Consider the following 20,123-nt stretch of genomic DNA (forward strand, 5'->3'; position numbering starts at 1 on the left):
AGATCCCACAGGCCACAACTAAGACCTCATACAGCAAAATAATTAAAAAAAAAAAAAAAAAAAGAGGCCAGACTAGTCATTCCCTGACATTTCCAAGGGAAGCTAGAAAACAGCTAACACATGGGGCTACAGGCAGGGAACAGAGCCATCGGGTCTCGGTCCTCATCCCAGGGAGCAGAAGGGACCCGCTCCCCGTGCACTTCAGCTGCAGATGAAGCTGGGTCTCAGCCACTTCGGATGCGGGCATCACAGGTGAGGTCCCGAAGGGAAATGCCCAGAAAAGTAAACGGCAGGCCAACAGCTCTTCCTTCAGTTCAACAGGCTCAGTGTCCCTCCAGGTCTAACTCCATCTGTATCATTAAGGCCTCTCAGTACTCTTCTCTTGGGTCCTCTTTTCTTCAGGTGTGTGTCTAACTGAAACCAAGACTCTCAGACCGGCTCGCATTTCATAGGCTGCGTTCATGAACCTGCCCTCTGATTAGGAAAAGGTCTTCAAAGACTCAGAGGCTCTTGGCTCAGCATGAGCCAGCAGAGTGTGTGAGTTGAGAAATGTCCTGGTATCACTTTGTGGGGGGTCCCTGACGTTTGAAACACATCTGCTTTCAAAACCACTGATGCTGCCGGGGGGGGCAAGAAACCAAACGGGATTTTGTCTCCAGCAGCGCTTACACCAAGAGGAACCCAGTCAAGCAAAGTTGAGCCTTGTCAGCAAAGTGTAGTCTTCATTTAACCGACTTTATATGTCTAAGGTTCACCTATATTGCTGTATTTAGCCACACTGTGTAACATTCACCTTATGAACAACTTCAGTCTATCCTTCCAATGATGATGGGCTTTTGGGGTTGCTTTTCAGTGGCTGTGATGAACTGCGCCACTAAAAACACACTCGAATGGGTCCCTTGACACATACGTGCACGAGTTACGCTAAAGCTTATACTGAGCAGTAGAACTGGAGGTCACAGGGTATACAAACATTTGACTTTAGGAGAAAAATGCCAAATTGGTTTCTAAAAAGGTTATATCAGTTTACACGCTCGCCAGCAATACTCTTGCTCTTGTCAACCCAGCTTTTCCTCAACACTTGGTGTATTTGGACTTAATTTTTGCCAATCTCTTTGTGGGTTTGATTTACATTTCCGATTGCTAATGAAGTTGAGCATCTTTTCATGTATTTATTGGCCATGTGGATTTTCTCCAGAGTGAAAATGCCTCTGTCTCTTGTCCATTCTTCTATCATTTTTTGATTTCCCCAAAGCAGGCCCCATGGAGCACTGATCCTGGCAGTTAATGCATAAAAAACAGTCTACACACCCAGTTAAGTTACAACATGCAACACACTCCCATCTCATGAACGATCCCAAGGGGTGCACGCATGTTAAAGGTTTTGAGAAGTCCTGCAGTTTGACAAAGACTAACACTGTTTAACCTAACATATTTCTCAAAGCTGCCTTGTGTGTCTTACATCTGTTAAATCTGGGGGAAGATAATTCGGGAAAGGCTATCTGAAACAAAACATATGGGATAATGCCAAGACTCAAGGCTTAGGGGCCAGGGAGAGGCTGAACTTGAACTCAGTCTGTCACTTGTGCTGTGACCCTGGGCAAGTCCCTCTGACCCCTGGGATCTCCGTTATCTCATCAGTGGAATAATTCCCACTTCACGGAGTTGGAGTTGCTCTGACGATGAGATCAGATGAAACATGTAGAGAGCTCAGCGCTGCTTGGTGGATCACAGGTATTCAGTAAACATGAATTCTGTTCTCCTCCCTCTCCTGCTGTCTACTTTTTGGTCGTTCTCCTGTTCCACAAAGAAGGTGGAACAGAGAAAATGGAGAAAACAGAGACTCCTAGAGCTTGATCCACGGTTAAGATTGGTTTGCTTTTGGTTTCTGCACATAGCTGTGCTTTCAGATGCTTTGAAAACAGATTCCAGGATCACTTAACAGCTACTGCAGCTTCTTCAAAGTCTCATCTTCAGACCAGATACTGGTTACTACACGCCAGGTGCCTCACGCAGCTGAGAGAGATTCAGACCATCAAGGAACAAAACAGAGTAGCGATCTGAGCAAAAAGCCTAAGCCGAGAGCTGCAAGGTGGCGACCCCCAGCTGTGGAGAATCTCAGCGGCAGGAGGTGCTCATCAAGGAGACAGCCATCATAACCTTGAACCTAAAACCTGCTACACATATTCTCACTCTGCTTAGCTGTTTTCTCAAGTATCAATCTACCCTCAGGAAAATCAGGGTCGCCAGTTAACAGAAAATCCAGGGGGCTACTTTCAGACCCAGCCCCTACTCTGGCCTCCGAGGTCCACCTGACTCGGCCGCTGCCTCACTGCCCGGACTCACTGCACCTGACCCCCGTGAGCAAGTGGTCGTAGCAAATGTGCGCCAGCTGTCCCTTTGGATCACGCCTGACCTGCTCCTTCCCTGCCCTCCCCATCTTCTCATCGATGCTTCCTCCTCACCTCCGAGGCTGCAACTTAATGTCATCTATTCTAGTTAAAGGAAAGCAGGCTCCCAGTCACTTTATTATGTCACCTCGCTTCTTCTCCCACACTGGGATCACTGGGATTTTCTTTGTGGGGATCACCGCAGCTTGTCTACTGTCTGTCTTCTATGCTAGAATATAAGCTCTGTGCAGACAGGGCCTGTCTGTCTCTTCACCGATGTATTCCCCGAGGCATACAACCATGCTGGCATCTACTTAAAAGAGAATCATTTATGGGACTTCCCTGGTACGGTGTGGCCAAAAAAAGGAAAAAAAGAAAACTTAAGCCAACATTTGAACTCAGGTTTTCTGCCCATGACCTTGTTATTCCCATCGGTTGAAGAGGAGAAGCAAACGTACCAGCCCGTTCCACTGGAGACAGTTCAACAAACAGACCTACGCTGTGAATGCCAGCCCTCCTACAACACACCCCCTAGCTCCTGTTACCAGGGGAACTCTGCAGATCAGAATCCGACACCTGCATGTGAGAAAGCACCGCGTATTTTAGCAGCTAACAATATGGCCCCGATGAGAACAAATCTAGAATGACTGTGTTTTAAGGTCTCTCCTCTGATCTCTAGGCAAAATGCCTTGTGTTTCTCTAATTTGAAAAAGAGGACTGTGAAAGACACTTGAGTCCTGAGATAAAATTTTTTTTTAACATGCATTTTAAATAACTCCCTTTAGAAAAACTACAGATGGGATACTTTTTCTTAAAACTACCCACCTCCCTTCTGTTGCCAAGAGTGCATATAAGACATACTACCTGTGCACTAAAGTCATACTTCTGCTGAGCTTAGGTAAGGAATGATTCATTTAATTACTCATATGATTAGCTTGTAACCTGACAAACGTATTTCAACTGTTGACTACAGAAAAGTACTTTAGAGTGTTTTAGAAAATACAATTCTTTAGGCGACTGGGCATACGAATGAGCTCACTGGGCAGTCTGGAATTTCACGAAATGAACTAGTGCTGACTGCTTGGCCCCTCTTCCATTCTGTCCCCAACTGCCTGGAAACGACCCTGAAATGGAGGCTTTCTGGGCTATGGATGTTCTACAGTCTGAACTCAGAGAGAAACTGATCTTTATTTAGGAAAACAAACAAAGGCAATAATATTTTGAAAGGAAGAGGTTTGGTCTGATTTTCCCACAAGAAAAGCAGGTTAGTCCATTATACTGTTTCAGATTTAGACGAGGTCAAAATTCAGATGAAAAGGATGAGATATGAAGTCCATTCTCTTTAAACACAGCATGGCATAGTTTTATTAGTGTAATGTGTAATCTCAAATTGCCTAGAGAAAGAAACTAATTCGATCAAAGTCTTTTCTTAGTTTCCCCTACCGTGAAAAGTAATTTGTTCATTCTGAACCATTTGAAAAATACATAAGCTACTGATATCGAGAAATGACCATTAAATAACTTTGTTTAAAGAATATAAACCAAAATGCAATAAAGCACACAAAGACATTATCTGCGAAATGCCCAACAAATAAGTACATTCAACTTCCCACAGGTTTCACACAGGATGACTTTTGGTATAAAATCAGCAGCAGGGGAAATATAAAAACTACATACACCTGGCGCTGTACTCTGGAAGAACACCTAACTGTTCGTATAGGGCACGTTTTTGGTCTCCTGACTGGAAAATATTCGGATCTGACAGACAGGCACTGCCAAGCAAGCTTCACTCAAAGATAAACTCCTAAAAAAAATAAGCTCCTAGTCAGCAGCATTATCTTTCACCCACCTTGGAGCTGCCTGCAAAAGGCACCAAGGTCGTCACTGGAAAAGAGGAAGAGGTCTATGGAGAAAAGGGCTCTGATTCTCTCTGTATGATTCTCTCTGTATGATACTGATTCACTGTATCAGAAACAGCTTGGTTTGCTGCTGTTATTCCCATTGGTAAAATAAAGTAGAAGAGTCAGAAGTGGGGCAGGATTCTTAAAACTTTTGCCAATAAAATACTATATTTTCTGTTTTGCATATTAAAATCTGGGGGTTTGTTTTTAAAGTAGATTTGAAGTCCTGCCTTATCATCTAGACAGAGATCTATATTCTCTCTGTGGACTGAAATCTATTATTAATTGACTAAGGACAGAAAATATAATGCCACTAGACACTGCAAGATAACCACACTAGAGTGTTGAAACTTTCTCTCTCTTCTGTTTTGGAGAGGGCGGCCAGGTGATTGGGAGAGCTAGGAGGGGGAAGAGAGAGAAAGAGTGTCTGCGATGTTTTTTGTTTTCAAAGTACACATCAGAATCTCTCCAGGGTGAAACCTGAGTCCCCACAAGAAGAATGATATTGCAAATAAAACTCAAGGGCAGACGAGCAGAAATGTAAAATGATAAGCCAACCAAAAAACCAAACGGAGCCCCACAAGTCAACTCCATGCAACAGCCTTGGTCCAAGAGCCCAGGAAGCCACTCACTTTTCTCCGGGTGTCACCCGCAGGCTGCTCTGGAGTAGAGAGATTGGTTGTTGGCATTTTGTGTTTTCGGCAGAAGACACACCCACATTCAGAACAGCAATTACTGCACTTAGAACTATATTTATTAATAGAAACCACTTAAGTCATTTATAGCAAAAACTGCCTGCAGTGCTACATATAAACACACACACACACACACACACACAGATTCACAGTAAAAACGCTGCCGATACACAGGGTTTTAAACATGAATCTATGGCTCTTCAAAACTTGGCAAGACTTATTCTACGGGTATTCTTTACTGAGTACAACTCAACTGCTATAGTTTCAGTTATACAATTACTTTCCATCAGCAAGCAATATTACTTTCAATAGGCTGGTTTCAGACTCTTACACTTTTATAAAAATTCATTATAAAATTATAGACATTGTTGATGATTTCCCAGGGAGTACAGGAAATAAAAAATAGATTTGCCAAAAAAAAAAAAAAGACAAAAGAAGTTTTAATACAGCACCCTGTGTTTGTGGGACCATTACGGAATTTGATTCTTCAGTCAGATACATCCTGTTCTGAATGAAAATAAAGCAAAGGCTTTTGGGCCCTCTGCTATGCCTGGTGAACATGAACAAAGCATTGGCCAGCTTAAGTAACTTTCTGCTCCAAAAGAGGACAACTTCTGTATCTGTGCTTTTTATTTTCTCCATTCTGAAAAATAACCGAAGTAAAGATTCTAACTGTAAAGGACTGGAATGATTACACATCTCCAAAATATCTGCAGAGTAAATTGGCCTCAATTTATCAAAATAAGATTTTTGTGTGTGTGCCATGGATCAGTTTCCTGGTATACAAATGGCAGGAGTGGTTGCTTAAGACAGGCTTCTTACAGTCAAAGAAAAGAAGCCAGGTGAACAGGTGAAAGGAAATGAAACCCAGTCTTCATAGAGCAGAAGGCAAATCCCAAGCTGTATCAACCTGAATATACACTTCATTAAGCTGTAAACAATATACAGAACAATTTCTTCATCTTCCTCAGATCAGAGACTAGGCAATTATCAAAAGACACCCAGAAATCCTACACTCAAGATACCGAAATCAAAATCCATTCATCTAATTCACATAACCAGAATATTTTAAACTAATATAAACTGGACTTCCAACTCAATTTTCATCAATGCCAGTATTTACTTTTAAACCACTGTGTTACCATTAGCGACGGGAAGAAAATGAGAATGGGAGCAGATATAGTATTTCTGTTCCATAAGCCTTGCTTGTACTGTGTAGATGATTTTTATTGTTTATAATCAAAACAAAAATAACTCATCATTTTTCTAAACTCTCATTTGTCTTTTACACAACCCTTCGACAAAGTTCATGAATAATTCAACTCCAGATGTTTTCTGAGTGGCATTAGGGAAAATAAATTAATAGGTACCACCTGGTAACTAACGTGCTTGAGTTTTCAATTACTCAAGGCTTTCAGGGTATTTTGGATCAGTTAATCAACATAATCTGATAAGCCATTTCTTTAGCTATAGGAGCTACAGTGAGTATCTGTGGTGTCCAGACACAAAGAATGGGGCTTTATTACTATTATTTTTATAGAAAAGGAATTTTCCTTGCCTTCAATTAAGATCACAGTTCCCAAAACAGCTCAATCTGAAAACAGCCAAAGGGAAGAGGTTGGGTCTATTAAACTTCCAAATTGTAAATCTACTTTACTTTGAATCAACATTTAGAATTTACAATAGGAAGTTAGCGCCTTTGTCCTGACAGATTTTTTCCTTTAGTCTCTTTTAAGTCTCATGAAAAGATGAGTCAACTAGATTCATCAGTAAAACCATAACTTTTATATCACTGCTACCTCTGTCCTGATCATAATTTTATTTTTTAAATCTTCAAGGCTAGAGGCTTTTAAACACCTATTTTTTTCCTTTTAAGTATTTCACCTCGACAAATACTTAGAAGAAACACGTGTGCTTTTAAGTAAATACTGGCTTTTTAACAATCAAGACAGGCCAAGGACAACTAACTGCCAGATTAGCCCTCAAATTTGGGGGGAACCATGGATTCAAAAAAGAGCCAAATAAATATAACAACTTTCCCTTGGAATTGCTAATGTCTATAAATTGATTGTAATCAAGAAAAGGGTAGTGATATTTATCCTGAACTGATGGCTAAAAGCCATACTGTACTTACCTCCAAATAGTTCCAAATCTCTTAAGCCCTCAACAATGAACTTTTCCGAGACCCACCGCTAAAGAGGAAAACCCCAGAGAGAATTAGTACTTCTTCCAAGCCACAAAAAATTAGCGATCAGCCATTAGAAAGACAAAAATACAACTATGAACACTGAATCATGCAGTATAGTTAGGCTACATTACTAAGGACAAGTTTTGAAAAGAAACTGGGATTCAAATCGACTGAAAACACTAGATTACCTCCTTGCTCTATTCTTCTTTGCCTAACTTGGTGAGCAACTCTCAAATCTAACAGATGACAGGTGTCCTGGCCCTATCAATGAGGACTGGTTTTGTCCTTCCTGTCTAGAACACTGTCAGTCCATGGCTGTCTACTATAGATGCTTTGGGTCATTATTGCCAATTTGAAACAAATAGGATAAATTCACAGCACAGAAAACAGGGTTTCACAAGCCCCTAGTAGTTTGTAAAAGGAATCAGCCAGCTACATATGCTTTCATCCAGTAGGAGTTCTAAAGACATCATCAACGTTTAAATTTTCTACCAAGTTTACCAGGACTGAACTAGCATGACTGATCTATGGTTTATACAACTGGCCTATTTCAAACGAGTATGGGTTTCTATCGTACGAATCAGACGTCTGGTTTCACCTCAATCAGGCTGAGAGAGAAAAGCAGCTCATACATAAAAGCCATGGGAACAAGGCTGCATTTCACTTAAGGCTGGTATTACTTTGAATCAACATTTAGAGTTTACAACAGGAAGTTAGTGGCTTCCGTGTGTGCTCAGTCCCGTCTGACTTTGCAACCCCCTGGACTGTAGTGTAGTCCGGTAGGGTCCTCCATCCATGGAGTTCTCCAGGCAAGAATACTGGAATGGGTTGCCAGTTCCTTCACCAAGGATCTTCCCCACCCAGGGATCGAACCCACGTCTCCTGCACTGGCAGGTGAGAACCTTTACCACTAGCGCCACCCGGGAAGCCCATCGGCTTGAGGGTCTTCTTTCCACCAGGTAGAGTTCAGGCCAAGGAAGGATTCTGTATTTTTTTCCCTCTTAATAGCAAAGTTTATTCTTTCCAATATAAGTTATTCTTATCCACATAAACACAAGAAAAAGATAAGGAACATTCAGAAATACATTGCAAAAAAAAAGTTACATAATAAGGACTATGAATTGAAACTATACCATCATTCTTTATCCTTCTCTGTATCAATTTTTTCCAAGTAAAAGAGCAACACCCTAAATAAAAAACTTGATAAAAATATTCATATGCACTGTACCACAAAATATAATTTATACCTTAATATTTAAAGAAAGTGGTATATTCAGGTAATTCCCTGATGGCCTAGTGGTTAGGATTCCAGGCTTTCATTGCTATGGCCCAGGTGCAATCCCTGGTCTAGGAGCTGAGATGCCACAAGCCACAAAAGAAGGTGGTCTATTCACAATGTCTCATTTTACATATACACTGTTAAAGAATTTTAAAATGATTACTACTGCATTTAAATACTTGATATTAAATGCTTACAAAATCTTGGAAGCTAAACCCAGTATTTGTTCCTGAGGTCATTTTAGCTAGTGAAGTTCTCAGGTGTAATAAATTTTTTCAAAGTCTTCAGTTAAAACCTATGATGGCAGTTCCCTGGCAGTCCAGTGGTTAGGACTCTGTGCTTTTACTGCTGATGGCCTGGGCTCAAAAAAGTGTTCCAATGATTACAATTTGATGCTGATTTTTAAAACCCACAAACTCACTGAAAACGCGCAGGACACAGGCAGATCATTAGTGGGTGCATATCTGTGATGAAAAGGGCCAGCAACTCATTTAATGTGTGACTGATACTCATGAAATAAGCCACCTTGTTTCTTTTCTACCAGACAAGCTGGTGGGCATGTGATCTTCTGTGTCTCCAGTCAGCGTGCGCCTGCAAGTTCTGTTCTTTGCAGTGGAGGCTGAAATGCCTGCTTGACTTTCTACATCTCTCCCTTCTACATGATTCTGAGCATCACATTGAAAAAAAAAAAAGTCTACAGTATCTGCTAAAACACACTGCTTTTTGGAAAATAAAAATAGTAAAGGCAGAAGAAAAACACTCACCCTAATTCGCTCTGGTTTACTTACAAGAAAAGACATGAGTTCCTAACGTGTAGACCTACTTCAATTTCAAAAATTTAAACCTAAAAGGAAAATAGACACAAGTTGTTAGTCAAGCCCACTTTTGTAGAAATATTTGTTGATTAACAAAAACTTACTGAGTCTACCGTCCAAAGCACTGAACTAAACCTACAAATTGCTAGACTATAAAGACATTTTAGAGAAACTTTCAGTGACAATAAACCTGGAGGTACTATGGCCAAATACATTCTGAAATACTGCATCTCTGTAAGGAAAATGAAGTTTGTTATAGGTTTTTAGAAAATTTTTAAATTTCTCTTGACACCTTTGTAGAAGCAATTACCTTTAATTCTTTTGGTTGCTTACCCTTCTTTTTAATCATCGTTTTTACATGTTGTTTACATGTGATGACTTACCCATTTTAGACATTTATCTACTAACTTCCCACCATGGTAGTGAAAACTAGGCTCTCCTACATCAACTGCACCCTACTTTCCTGCCTTCATTCTCCCAACATAGCTCTGACATAAATTCTGGTTAAAACCATGGTCCAAATTTACATTACTATGACTACACCAACAAGGTTCTTGCATGCTAAATTGCTTTGGTTGTGTCCACCTCTTTGTGACCCCACGGACTATAGCTGGCCAGGCTCCTCTGTCCATGGGATTCTCCAGGCAAGTATACTAGAGTGGGTTGCCACGTTCTCCTCCAGGGGATCTTCGTGACCCAGGGATCGAACTCCTAAGGAGTCTCTTGTCTCCTGCGTTGGCAGGCAGGTTCTTTACCCCTAGTGCCACTTGGAAAGCCCAAGGACTTGGTTCTTAGCACAGGCAAACAGTTAGAGACGACTATGTCTTTTGTCTTATACACTCATTCTCCCACCCCACCCCCAGCAGAGTTAATAACTGCCTCATTTTTTCACTTGGTTGTTTTTCCATGTAGTTATTAACTTTTTCCAAATACCTCAACATTTCTACTATTAGTCTTATCAATGTATTTTTCCATACACTCAAACTCATTCATTGCAATTTTTCCCTGGGGACTGCCTTCCTCAGGCCCTCCATCCTCTGGCTATAACCTAGACTAGCTACAAAGTATTCAGCCTTTTTAATGTGGAAATGTGGGTCTTCCAATTCTGGGGAATATTATTTTTGTAGCAAGAAACAGCAACAGAAATTCTAATAGTTAAAGATGTACTTCTAGGATTATCCACTAAAGTTATATTTCACTCCTACTTTACAACTTTCTACTTTCCAGGAAACTTCTTCAAACTTTATTTTCCAACCTTTTTGCTAAGTTTCATATTTTTGTTACCCATTCCCAGGACCTTTTGCCACTTCTCAAATGTATGTTTTTTCATATCATCCTGATTTTGTTTTATGTTTGCTATTTATAGTTAAGAATTTATATCTAGAATGGCTAAAGCATAATACATCATGACCAAAGAGGGTTTAGTTCAGGAATAAAAAATCAGTTTAACATTAAAAAATGAATCAACATACATAAAATTGTTTTTGAAGCTGCTTGCAAATAAAGAACCACCAATTTTAAGGAATTTTTTTAAATGATGTAATTTTATCTTATTAACTGAGTAAACAAGTAAAAATACAATCATTTCAATAGATGGAGAAAAACCATCTAACAAAATTCAACACTAAGCCACAAATTTTTTAAAAAAAAACTCTTAGTCAACTAGGAATAGTCAAAAAAGAATAGGATAGAAATGGGATTTACCAAGTCAACTTCGTAACAGATACATATAAAAAATTTATAGCTAACATCTATTAATAGTAAGAAGAATGAATGAGTTTCCTCTAAGGACAGAAATAAAGCAAAAACGTTATCACTTCTTCTCAACACTGTAATAGTGGTCTTGGCCAATGCAAAAAGGCAAGAAGAAATAAAAGGCATACATATGGGAAAAAAGGATGTAAAATTCTTTATTCATAAATAACAAGACTGTATACATAGAAATCTAATGGAAGCCACTCAGTCATGTCCGACTCTTTGTGACCCCACTGACTGTACAGTTCATGGAATTCTCCAGGCCAGAATATTGGAGTGGGTAGCCTTTCCCTTCTCCAGGGGATCTTCCCAAGCTAGGTCTCCTGCATTGCAGGCGGATTCTTTACCAGCTGAGCCACAAGGGAAGCCCAAGAGTACTGGGGCGGGTGGCCTATCCCTTCTCCAGTGGATCTTCCCAACCCAGGAATCGAACCGGGGTCTCATGCACTGCAGGCAGATTCTTTACTAACTGAGCTGTTAGGGAAACCCTACGTAGAAACCGAAGTATTCTACAAAAAAAAATCATTTAACTTAAGAAAATTAATTTATAAAGATCGATTATAAAACCCAATTATATTTCTATATATAGCAACAACCAATCAGAAAATGAAATTTTTAAAATACCATCAATAAACCAATGAAAACATAAAATGACTAGGAATAATTTTAATAAACTATGAGTAAGACCTGTAAAATGATAAAACACTGCTAAGAGAGATTAAAGATGATCTAGCTAAAAGATATGCCATGTTCATAAATTGGAAGACTCAGTATTATTAAGATGTCAATTCTCTCCAAACTGATCTACAGATTCAGTGCAATGCTTATCAAAATCCCAGCAGACTTTCAAAAGAAATTGATAAGCTCAGGCTAAAATTTACATTGAAATATGAGGGACCTAAAATAGCCAAAATAATTTTGAAAAAGAAAGTCAGAAGACTTTTATTACCTGAACTCCAGACTTCTTTATTGCTAAAATAATCAAGATGGTGTACTTTGGTATAAGGATAGATATATGGGTCAGTGAAACAGAACAGAGAACCTAGAAATAGACCCATACATATATGGTCAATTACTTTTCAAGAGAATAACCAAAGTAATTTTATGGGGAAAAACAGTCTAGATACAACTTGATATTTATTTTTAAAAAAATGAACCTCAATGCTGACCTTATACTGCACACAAAAATTAACCTAAAATGGATCACAGAACTAAAGAAAAAGTTAGAACTACTAAAGAAAAGAGAGGAGAAAATCTTCATGATATTGGGATAAGTACAGATTCAAAAATAGAACATCAAGAGCATAAAACATAAAAGAAAAAGATGACAAGTTAATCTTTATCAAAATTTAAAATGTCTGCCTTAGAAAGACACCACTAAGAAACTTTCTTATGACTCAATAATTCTGCTCTAGGTCATCTACTCAAGAGAAATGAAAACATATCTTCTCATTAGCTTGTATATGAATGTTCATAAAAGCATATTCAAAATAGCCCCAAGCTGAAAACAATTCAAGCATCTACCAACTGGTAAACAGATTTTAAAAATGTGGTACAGGTCAGGAAGCAACAGTTAGAACTGGACATGGAACAACAGACTGGTTCCAAATCGGAAAAGGAGTACGTCAAGGCTGTATATTGTCACCCTGATTATTTAACTTATACGCAGAATACATCATGAGGAATGCTGGGCTGGAGGAAGCACAGGTTGGAATGAAGATTGCCAGGAAAAATATCAATAACCTCAGATATGCAGATGACACCACCCTTATGGCAGAAAGTGAAGAACTGAAGAGCCTCTTGATGAAAGTGAAAGAGAGTGAAAAGTTGGCTTAAAGCTCAACATTCAGCAAACTAAGATCATGGCATCTGGTCCCATCACTTCATAGCAAACAGATGGGGAAACAGTGTCAAACTTTATTTTGGGGGGCTCCAAAATCACTGCAGATGGTGACTGCAGCCATGACATGAACAGACACTTACTCCTTGGAAGGAAAGTTATGACCAACCTAGACAGCATATTAAAAAGCAGAGACATTACTTTGCCAACAAAGGTCAGTCTAGTCAGGGCTATGGTTTTTCCAGTAGTCATGTATGGATGTGAGAGTTGGACTATAAGGTAAGCTGAGCACCAAAGAATTGATGCTTTTGAACTGTGGTGTTGGAGAAGACTCTTGAGAGTCCCTTGGACTGCAAGGAGATCCAAATAGTCCATTCTAAAGGAGATCAGTCCTGAGTGTTCATTGGGAGGGCTGAAGCTGAAGCTGAAACTCCAATACTTTGGCCACCTGATGCAAAGAACTGACTCATTTGAAAGACTCTGATGCTGGAAAAGATTGAAGGCGGGAGGAGAAGGGGATGAGAGAGGATGAGATAGTTGGATGGCATCACCAACTCAATGGACATGAGTTTGGGTAAACTCTGGGAGTTGGTGATTGACAGGGAAGCCTGGAGTGCTGCAGTCCATGGGGTCGCAAAGAGTCATACACAACTGAGCGACTGAACTGAACTGAACAGACACCAATGTAATACTACTCAGCAATAAAAAGGGACAAACTGGTGATACAGGCAACAATTTCAGGTTAAGGGGGAAAAGTCAGACACAAATCTACATACTCTTTCCATTCACGTAAAATCCTAGAAAAAGCAAAAGTACGACAGAAAGCAGGTCTTGGTTGCCTGGACCCAACAGTGAGATAAGGGACCAACTTCAAAGAGACACACAAGAACTTTTCAGGGTGATGGAGAAGTTCTCTATCTTTATTGAATGGTGGTTATGTAAGTGTACTTGTCAAAACTCAACAAACTGTACACTTGATATAGGTATATTTTGTTACAGGTAAATTATATCTGAACAAAGCTGATTTTCAAAATAAAATTACTAAAATAAATACTCAGATATGCTTTTGAAGATCTAGAAAAAAAATCAGCCACATTTCCATTCTTTTTTTCAGGTGGGCTAGGGTTGTGAGGGGCTTCCCTGGTGTCTCAGCTGGGAGGAGAAGGGGACGATAGAGGATGAGATGGTTGGATGGCATCACTGTCTCGATGGACATGAGTTTGAGCAAGCTCTGGGAGTTGGTGGTAATGGACAGGGAAGCCTGGAGTGTTGCAGTCCATGGGGTTGCAAAGAGTTGGACACAACTGAGCGACTGAACTGAAGGTTGTGAGGGGCTGTGTAATCTGCTAAGAGATGTGAGAGGAGGGAGGTGAAAAAAAAACAGAGAAAGGAATGTTAGTTAGAAACCAGTATAATTAAAAAAAGAAAAAGAGGGAATACAATTATTCTGGGCCACATCTGTGGTGATATGAGCCTGCGGCAGAAAGAATATTGAGAAATAGATGGGGATGGGTGGGAGGGAGGCTCTAGAGGGAGGGGATACATATATATAGTTATGACTGATTCATGTTGTTGTAAGGCAGAAACCAACACAACATTGTAAAGCAATCATCCTCCAATTAAAAAAAACAGATGGATAAGGACAAAGAAAAATAAGTTAGTAAGGACACCATAAGTCACTGAGTCTACCTGCCACTCTTTGGTAGAACAGCTTTAAAAACACCTGGAGTCTCTGCTTGAAAACTCACTACCTAATCAGGGAACCTGTTCTACCTGTGAACAACTCTGATGACTTTTTTGCGTGTGTGCCTGAGTAACTGCGAAGAGTAGTGTGTCAAAGACAAAACAGGAAAAGTCAGAGATGGAAGTTATTTTCGTGGAAAGATGAGTTTGAGTTTTTAAGTTATGCTGCAGTTAAGAAACCAGTTTTATATCCCAAGTAGAAATACCATTTAGTTAGAAAAGTAAGGCTGATGCTTAAAAGAGGGGTTAGAGACGGCTCTGCGGACTTGGGAGTCAGCAGCTAAAGCTGTATGAGTGACAGAAATTCACTTCAGAAGAAAATGCTGAGAGAAAAGCAGAAAGCTGGGAAGTAAGCACTGGGATAAGTTCATATTTAGGACATGGACATGGAGCTTCTTTTAGGACATGGAGCATCAAAGGCAGTGGACTTCCCAGGCGGTGCAACAGTAAAGAATCCGCCTGCCAATGCAGGAGAAGAAAGAGTCAAGGATTTGATTCCTGGGTCAGGAAGCTCTCCTGCGGCAGGAAATGGCAACCCGCTCCAGTATTCTTGTCTGGAAAATTCCACAGACCGAGGAGCCTGGCGGGCTACAGTCCATGGGGGTCACAAAGAGTTGGGTACGACTGAGCACAACTTCAAAGGCAGGTAGGAAACGGAACCCAAAGAATAAACTTTAAAGACCCTGCTTCCCCTCGTGGACCACTTACACTTTTCCAATCTATTCATCTTTTGCCTGTCCTTTCGCTATAGGAAGTCCTATCAGACTGCCCCACCCCACCCGGGTTAGATGCTTGGCCTGTGTATTCAGTCCTTAGACATACCACTCTCTCAACGGCCTATTTATCATTTTCTGTCACTAAAGTCTGTGAAGGCAGGGAATGCATCTTGTTTACAACAAGGAACAGCATTCCCAGGGGCGACTGTGACCAACACTTAATATGGACACTCTTGTGTCTGTTAAATTAATAATAGTGAGAATAAAGCAGCAGACACTTATGGTGAACTTAGCATGTGCCAGGCATCTGTGCTAAATGCTTCATGGAGATCAGCTCACAATAAGTTATTAGTGATCCTCATTTTACAGATCAGGAAATTAGGATTCAGGTTAAATGCCCAAATTACACAGACATGGGACTTCCTTCGCAGTCCAGGGGTTAAGACTCCCTGCTGTCACTGCAGGAGGAGCAGGTTCAATCCCTGGTGGGGAACTAAGATCCCACATGCTGTATGACACGGCCAAAAAAACTAAAATAAAAACAACAACCAGTAACCGAAGTTACACAGGCAAGTAACAGAGGACTGAGTCAGTCTATTCCAAAGCCTGTGCTCTAGAAGCTGTAAGTGATAACAGAGAAGCTTAGGGAGAAGCCTCAAGACTGAGTGTAAAGATGTAATGACTGAAAAGGCATCATCTGATTTGATAACGCTGACCAGATGCTAAATGGTATAGAAAGGAAAATTTATTTACCTTATCAATTTTTCTTTTTCCCCTATTTTTGTCACTGGTTTTCTAAACTTCTTCCATGTCTGGGATTACAACTATAAACACTGCATTTGGGTCACAACACCTCTAAGAAATCTAGTTAAAGGGCAACAAATTTAACCAGTTCAACACTTTATCTTATGGCTGAATAGGCTTGAGGCAGATAATCAGAAAAGATTTGGTTTCTTCAACTTTCAGGGACAAGAAACAATGTTGGGGATCTCTACAGAAAAGCATAGATCAGTCAATGAAAAACTGTCTTAATGCCACAAAAACATATTGGAGTTCGGTTCTACCCCAACAAATGTTGCAATAAGAAAAGGGTCAATTGGCACGTCTTTTCCTCTTTGGGAAGAAGTTCGAATATCGTAGGATACCTTAGCAGCAGGCTGGGCAGAAAAGTTGGTTCCCCATTTCCTGAAAACTTGAACAATTTTATTTAACCACTCCCCTCCCTCGCGCTCACTTCCCTACCCCCATCCTGCATCTCCACCCCAAGGTGCTGTGGGCACTTAAGCATTTTGGAAAACAAGACAATTAGAAGCTCTGTTTAGGCTGATTCAGGGAATACCTGAGCTCTGTCCTTATGAGGGCTTCACCTACTGCTGCCTGTGCCGCCTGGGAAGAGATGCGGATGAGGGGGGCGCGAACGGGGTGCGGGGAGAGAATATGCCTCCTCTTCGCTACATCAGGACAAACTGTCACCTGGGCCCCAGGTTTCCCACCTGGAAATCAGGGGGGAAGGGGAGAGGAAAAGCAGGCGCTCGCCTCTTCCGCCCGGCCACTCCGCTGCGGTGTCTCCGGGCTAGGCCCAAGCCTATTCTCTTCTCGGGCTACAGCCCCTCACTGCGGGAATCGAGAAGGGTTCGGGTTTACGTAAAGGGGGCCCGCGGAGGACGAGGGAGGCGAAGGGTGGCCGCTACGATGAAGGCCCGCCCCTGAGGAGATGGAATCGGCGTCAGGGCGAGGAGGAACTGATCCCCGGAGCGCACCAGGCGGCCCCCGCCAGCCCGGTACCTGGTCCTGGAGTTAGCAAGCAGTCCCGGCCCCGTCTCAGCTCCGCCTCCTTGGTTTAAGGCTGCGCTGCCGCCAGGCCGGTTGCTGGGAGGGAGGTACGCAGCGTGCCATGCGCAGTAGAGGGACGCGGGGAGGGCTGGTAGAGGAGAGCTCCGCCCCGCCCCGCCCCGGCCGCCTCCGCCCGGGCGCGGCAAGTGGGGACGTTCCGTCCCGCCCCGCGCGGGAGAGGAAGCCCCGCCCCGGCCCGGCCCCCTGGGCTCGGGCGCGGCCCGTGGGGAAGCTCCGCCCCGCCCCGGCGCCCTAGGCTCGGGCGCGGTTCGTGGGGAAGCTCCGCCCCGCCCCGGCCCCCTGGCCCCGGGCGAAGCTCGTGGAGAAGCCGCGTGGTTCCTGTGTCTCCTCGAGTGCGGCGGGGTTTTTCTTAGCAGCTACCTCGCACAGAACGGTTCTCCAATTCTGAGTCACCTGATTACGCGCAGCGCAAACCTGAGGGCATTCGGTCTCCAACAGATGAAACCTGTGTCCCCGCGTGTGGAAGCCAGAGACCTAGCTTGTCCTTGATGTGGTCTTCTTCGGGGTCTGAAAACGGCTCTGTGAGCCTCGGTCCCGGAAGCAGGAAGGAAGTGGGATGATTTCAATAATGAAGAAAGAGTCAAGGGGACTAGAGGAAGGCAAACCAACGCTGGCTGCTGACTTGGCTACTTTTTGGCGGGTTCTTTTTCCTTTCCTGTGGTAGGACTTTAGGAAAAATCAGTCTCGCACTTTCTTTGAAGATGTTTTAAACGCCCCTCACTTTGGCCTCTCGGGCACCAGACTGACAAGCTACAAAGGGGAAACCCACCCGTTCTCTGTGCCGCCTTCTATAAAGGGAGGAAAACTGCTTAACTATCTTTTTTTGTCCTGAATCCTTCCGTACCCACGACTTTGAGACATGTGCCGTTTGCAGAAACCTGTTAAGTTTGCCTTTCAGGGTAGGCTAGCCTCAGCCAAGGGATGCAGGGCTTGAGAAAGCAATGAAGCAATGAGTGATGGAGCAAGACTTCCGTGAGCCCGCGTTTTTTTTTACTGACTTGCTCCTCTCACGGAGGCGGGGGTGGGAGTGGGCTGGATCCAATATTGGATCTACACCATCCAATAATGAACACTAGCCCTTCCTGACTAAGATCCTTGACACAGATTTATACCGGTTTAACTTCCAAGATGGATGAGTTCACCTACATTCAAAGGGACTGGTGGAAATTTGAGGCCTAAGTCAATGTGAACTTTTTACAGTACAACTCAGGATCTTACTGAATCTTACACCAGTCTGATCTTATCTATTGCTTTAGCATTCCCAAGCAGTATTCTCACTATTCTCTCATTATCAAATAAGATCCTTACCCAGCAGCGAACTTAGTAAATTGACAAAGCAAGATAGTAGCAGAAAGTGAAGTAAAATCCTTGTGATGTTCTTTGGAAAAGATCATTTTGCCATGTTCAGTTCAGTTCAGTTCAGTCGCTCTGTCGTGTCCAACTCTTTGCGACCCCATGAATCGCAGCACACCAGGCCTCCCTGTCCATCACCATCTCCCGGAGTTCACTCAGACTCACGTCCATCGAGTCCGTGATGCCATCCAGCCATCTCATCCTCGGTCGTCCCCTTTGCCATGTAGTCTTTGGAAATAAGAGTACTAGAGGAGTCAGTGCCTGAAAAGATGCCAAATTTAATGCACCCACCAGGATAGGGAATTTAAATAAAGAAGTACTTCCCATCTGATACCCAGCCCTGTAGCTACATCATTTTCTAGCTGGATGTCAGTCAATCAAGGGGGCTATCATGACTGCCCACAAAAGCTAGTTTGAGAATCTTCTGTCTAGACTGTTTAAAGGAGCAAATTTCCTTGTAGAAAGGTCTCCAAAATCCAGATAACTTAGAAAACTGATGTAATTAAAGGCCAATTTTTAAGGTGTACAAACTCAGTGTCTTCTTGCTTTGCTTTTGACTTAAGAGTTCTGGGGTGCACAAGCTCTGTAATGCTTCTCACTTATGTATAATAAGGGCTAAAACTCTTCAAGATTTCTGGAGCCTTCTGAAATCTGCTTGAAGTCCAGAGGAATGGAGATGGGACTGATGAGCACTGACTACAATGCCCTCTTCAAGATAGCACATAAATTAACTGTGGGAACAATAAAACTAATTGCCTAGAATACTGGAAAGACAGCTGGAAGTGCTTATGATGTATAGTTTAACAAGCTGAGCAGCATTATTTAATTTATAGAGCATTTTATATGTCTAAGCACTTTATGTGTGCTAAGTCGCTTCAGTTGTGTCTTAGACTCTTTTCGACCCTAAGGATTGTAGCCTGCTAGGCTCCTCTGTCCCTGGGATTCTCCAGGCAAGAATACTGGAGTGGGTTGCCAGGCCTTCCTCCAGACCAAGGAATCAAACCTGCATCTCTTGTGTCTCCTGCATTGGCAGGCGGGTTCGTTACCACTAGTGGCACCTGGGAAGTCCTGAGCACTTTATACCTATAATCTAATATGATCCTCTGAACAGGCATTTCAGAAAGGTGAGAGTAGATGATGCCCACTTACAGATGAGGAAAGAGACTTGTTACAGCACTACGACAGCACCTGGGTCGCAACCCACAAACCCAGAGCTCTTTCCTGAAGCAGAAAACTGGCTTCAATTCTAGCTTTGCTTCAACCTTGGTAAGTAATATAAGTACATGCAAGAAAAAAGCAAAAGAAAGCTATTTAAGCATTTAAGTTGAAAATGTGATAGGAAAGCAAAGTTGATACAACAAATAACCTAAATACTTATATGGAACTAAATACTTTAAAAGGCCTGGGTGTCTTTTCAAGAAACAAAAGTTACACTATTTGGAAAAGCAAATAGGTGGAATGAAAGAGGACAATTAATTTTAAAAGATGAAAATAAAACCTAGTAATATCCATTAAAAGCAATACAGCAATAGACATGAAGTTCTTCCTTTTAAGTGAAGTCGCTCAGTCGTGTCCAACTCTTTGCAACCCCATG

The 20,123-nt window shown here is 41.9% G+C and overlaps 1 protein-coding gene across 3 annotated transcripts in view; it reads right to left on the minus strand.

The window, feature by feature from the left end:
* STRADA (STE20 related adaptor alpha) overlaps positions 1–17,180 on the minus strand; it is a 30,490-nt gene extending 13,310 nt beyond the window's left edge. Inside the window, exons 1-4 of one of the 3 annotated variants that reach the window (XM_068978521.1) lie at positions 17,108–17,180; positions 9,218–9,297; positions 7,121–7,178; positions 4,924–4,952 (exon numbers count right to left, since the gene is read on the minus strand). In XM_068978521.1, coding sequence (XP_068834622.1) covers positions 4,924–4,952; positions 7,121–7,178; positions 9,218–9,253 — 123 coding nt within the window. In that variant the 5' untranslated portion in view covers positions 9,254–9,297; positions 17,108–17,180. The remainder of the gene's footprint in view (positions 1–4,923; positions 4,953–7,120; positions 7,179–9,217; positions 9,298–17,107) is intronic. The other 2 variants (XM_068978522.1, XM_068978523.1) reach the window with 2 other exon arrangements.
* Positions 17,181–20,123: the final 2,943 nt, after the last annotated feature.

The sequence above is a fragment of the Capricornis sumatraensis genome, chromosome 8 (assembly GCF_032405125.1).
Source record: "Capricornis sumatraensis isolate serow.1 chromosome 8, serow.2, whole genome shotgun sequence".
Lineage (NCBI taxonomy): Eukaryota > Metazoa > Chordata > Mammalia > Artiodactyla > Bovidae > Capricornis > Capricornis sumatraensis.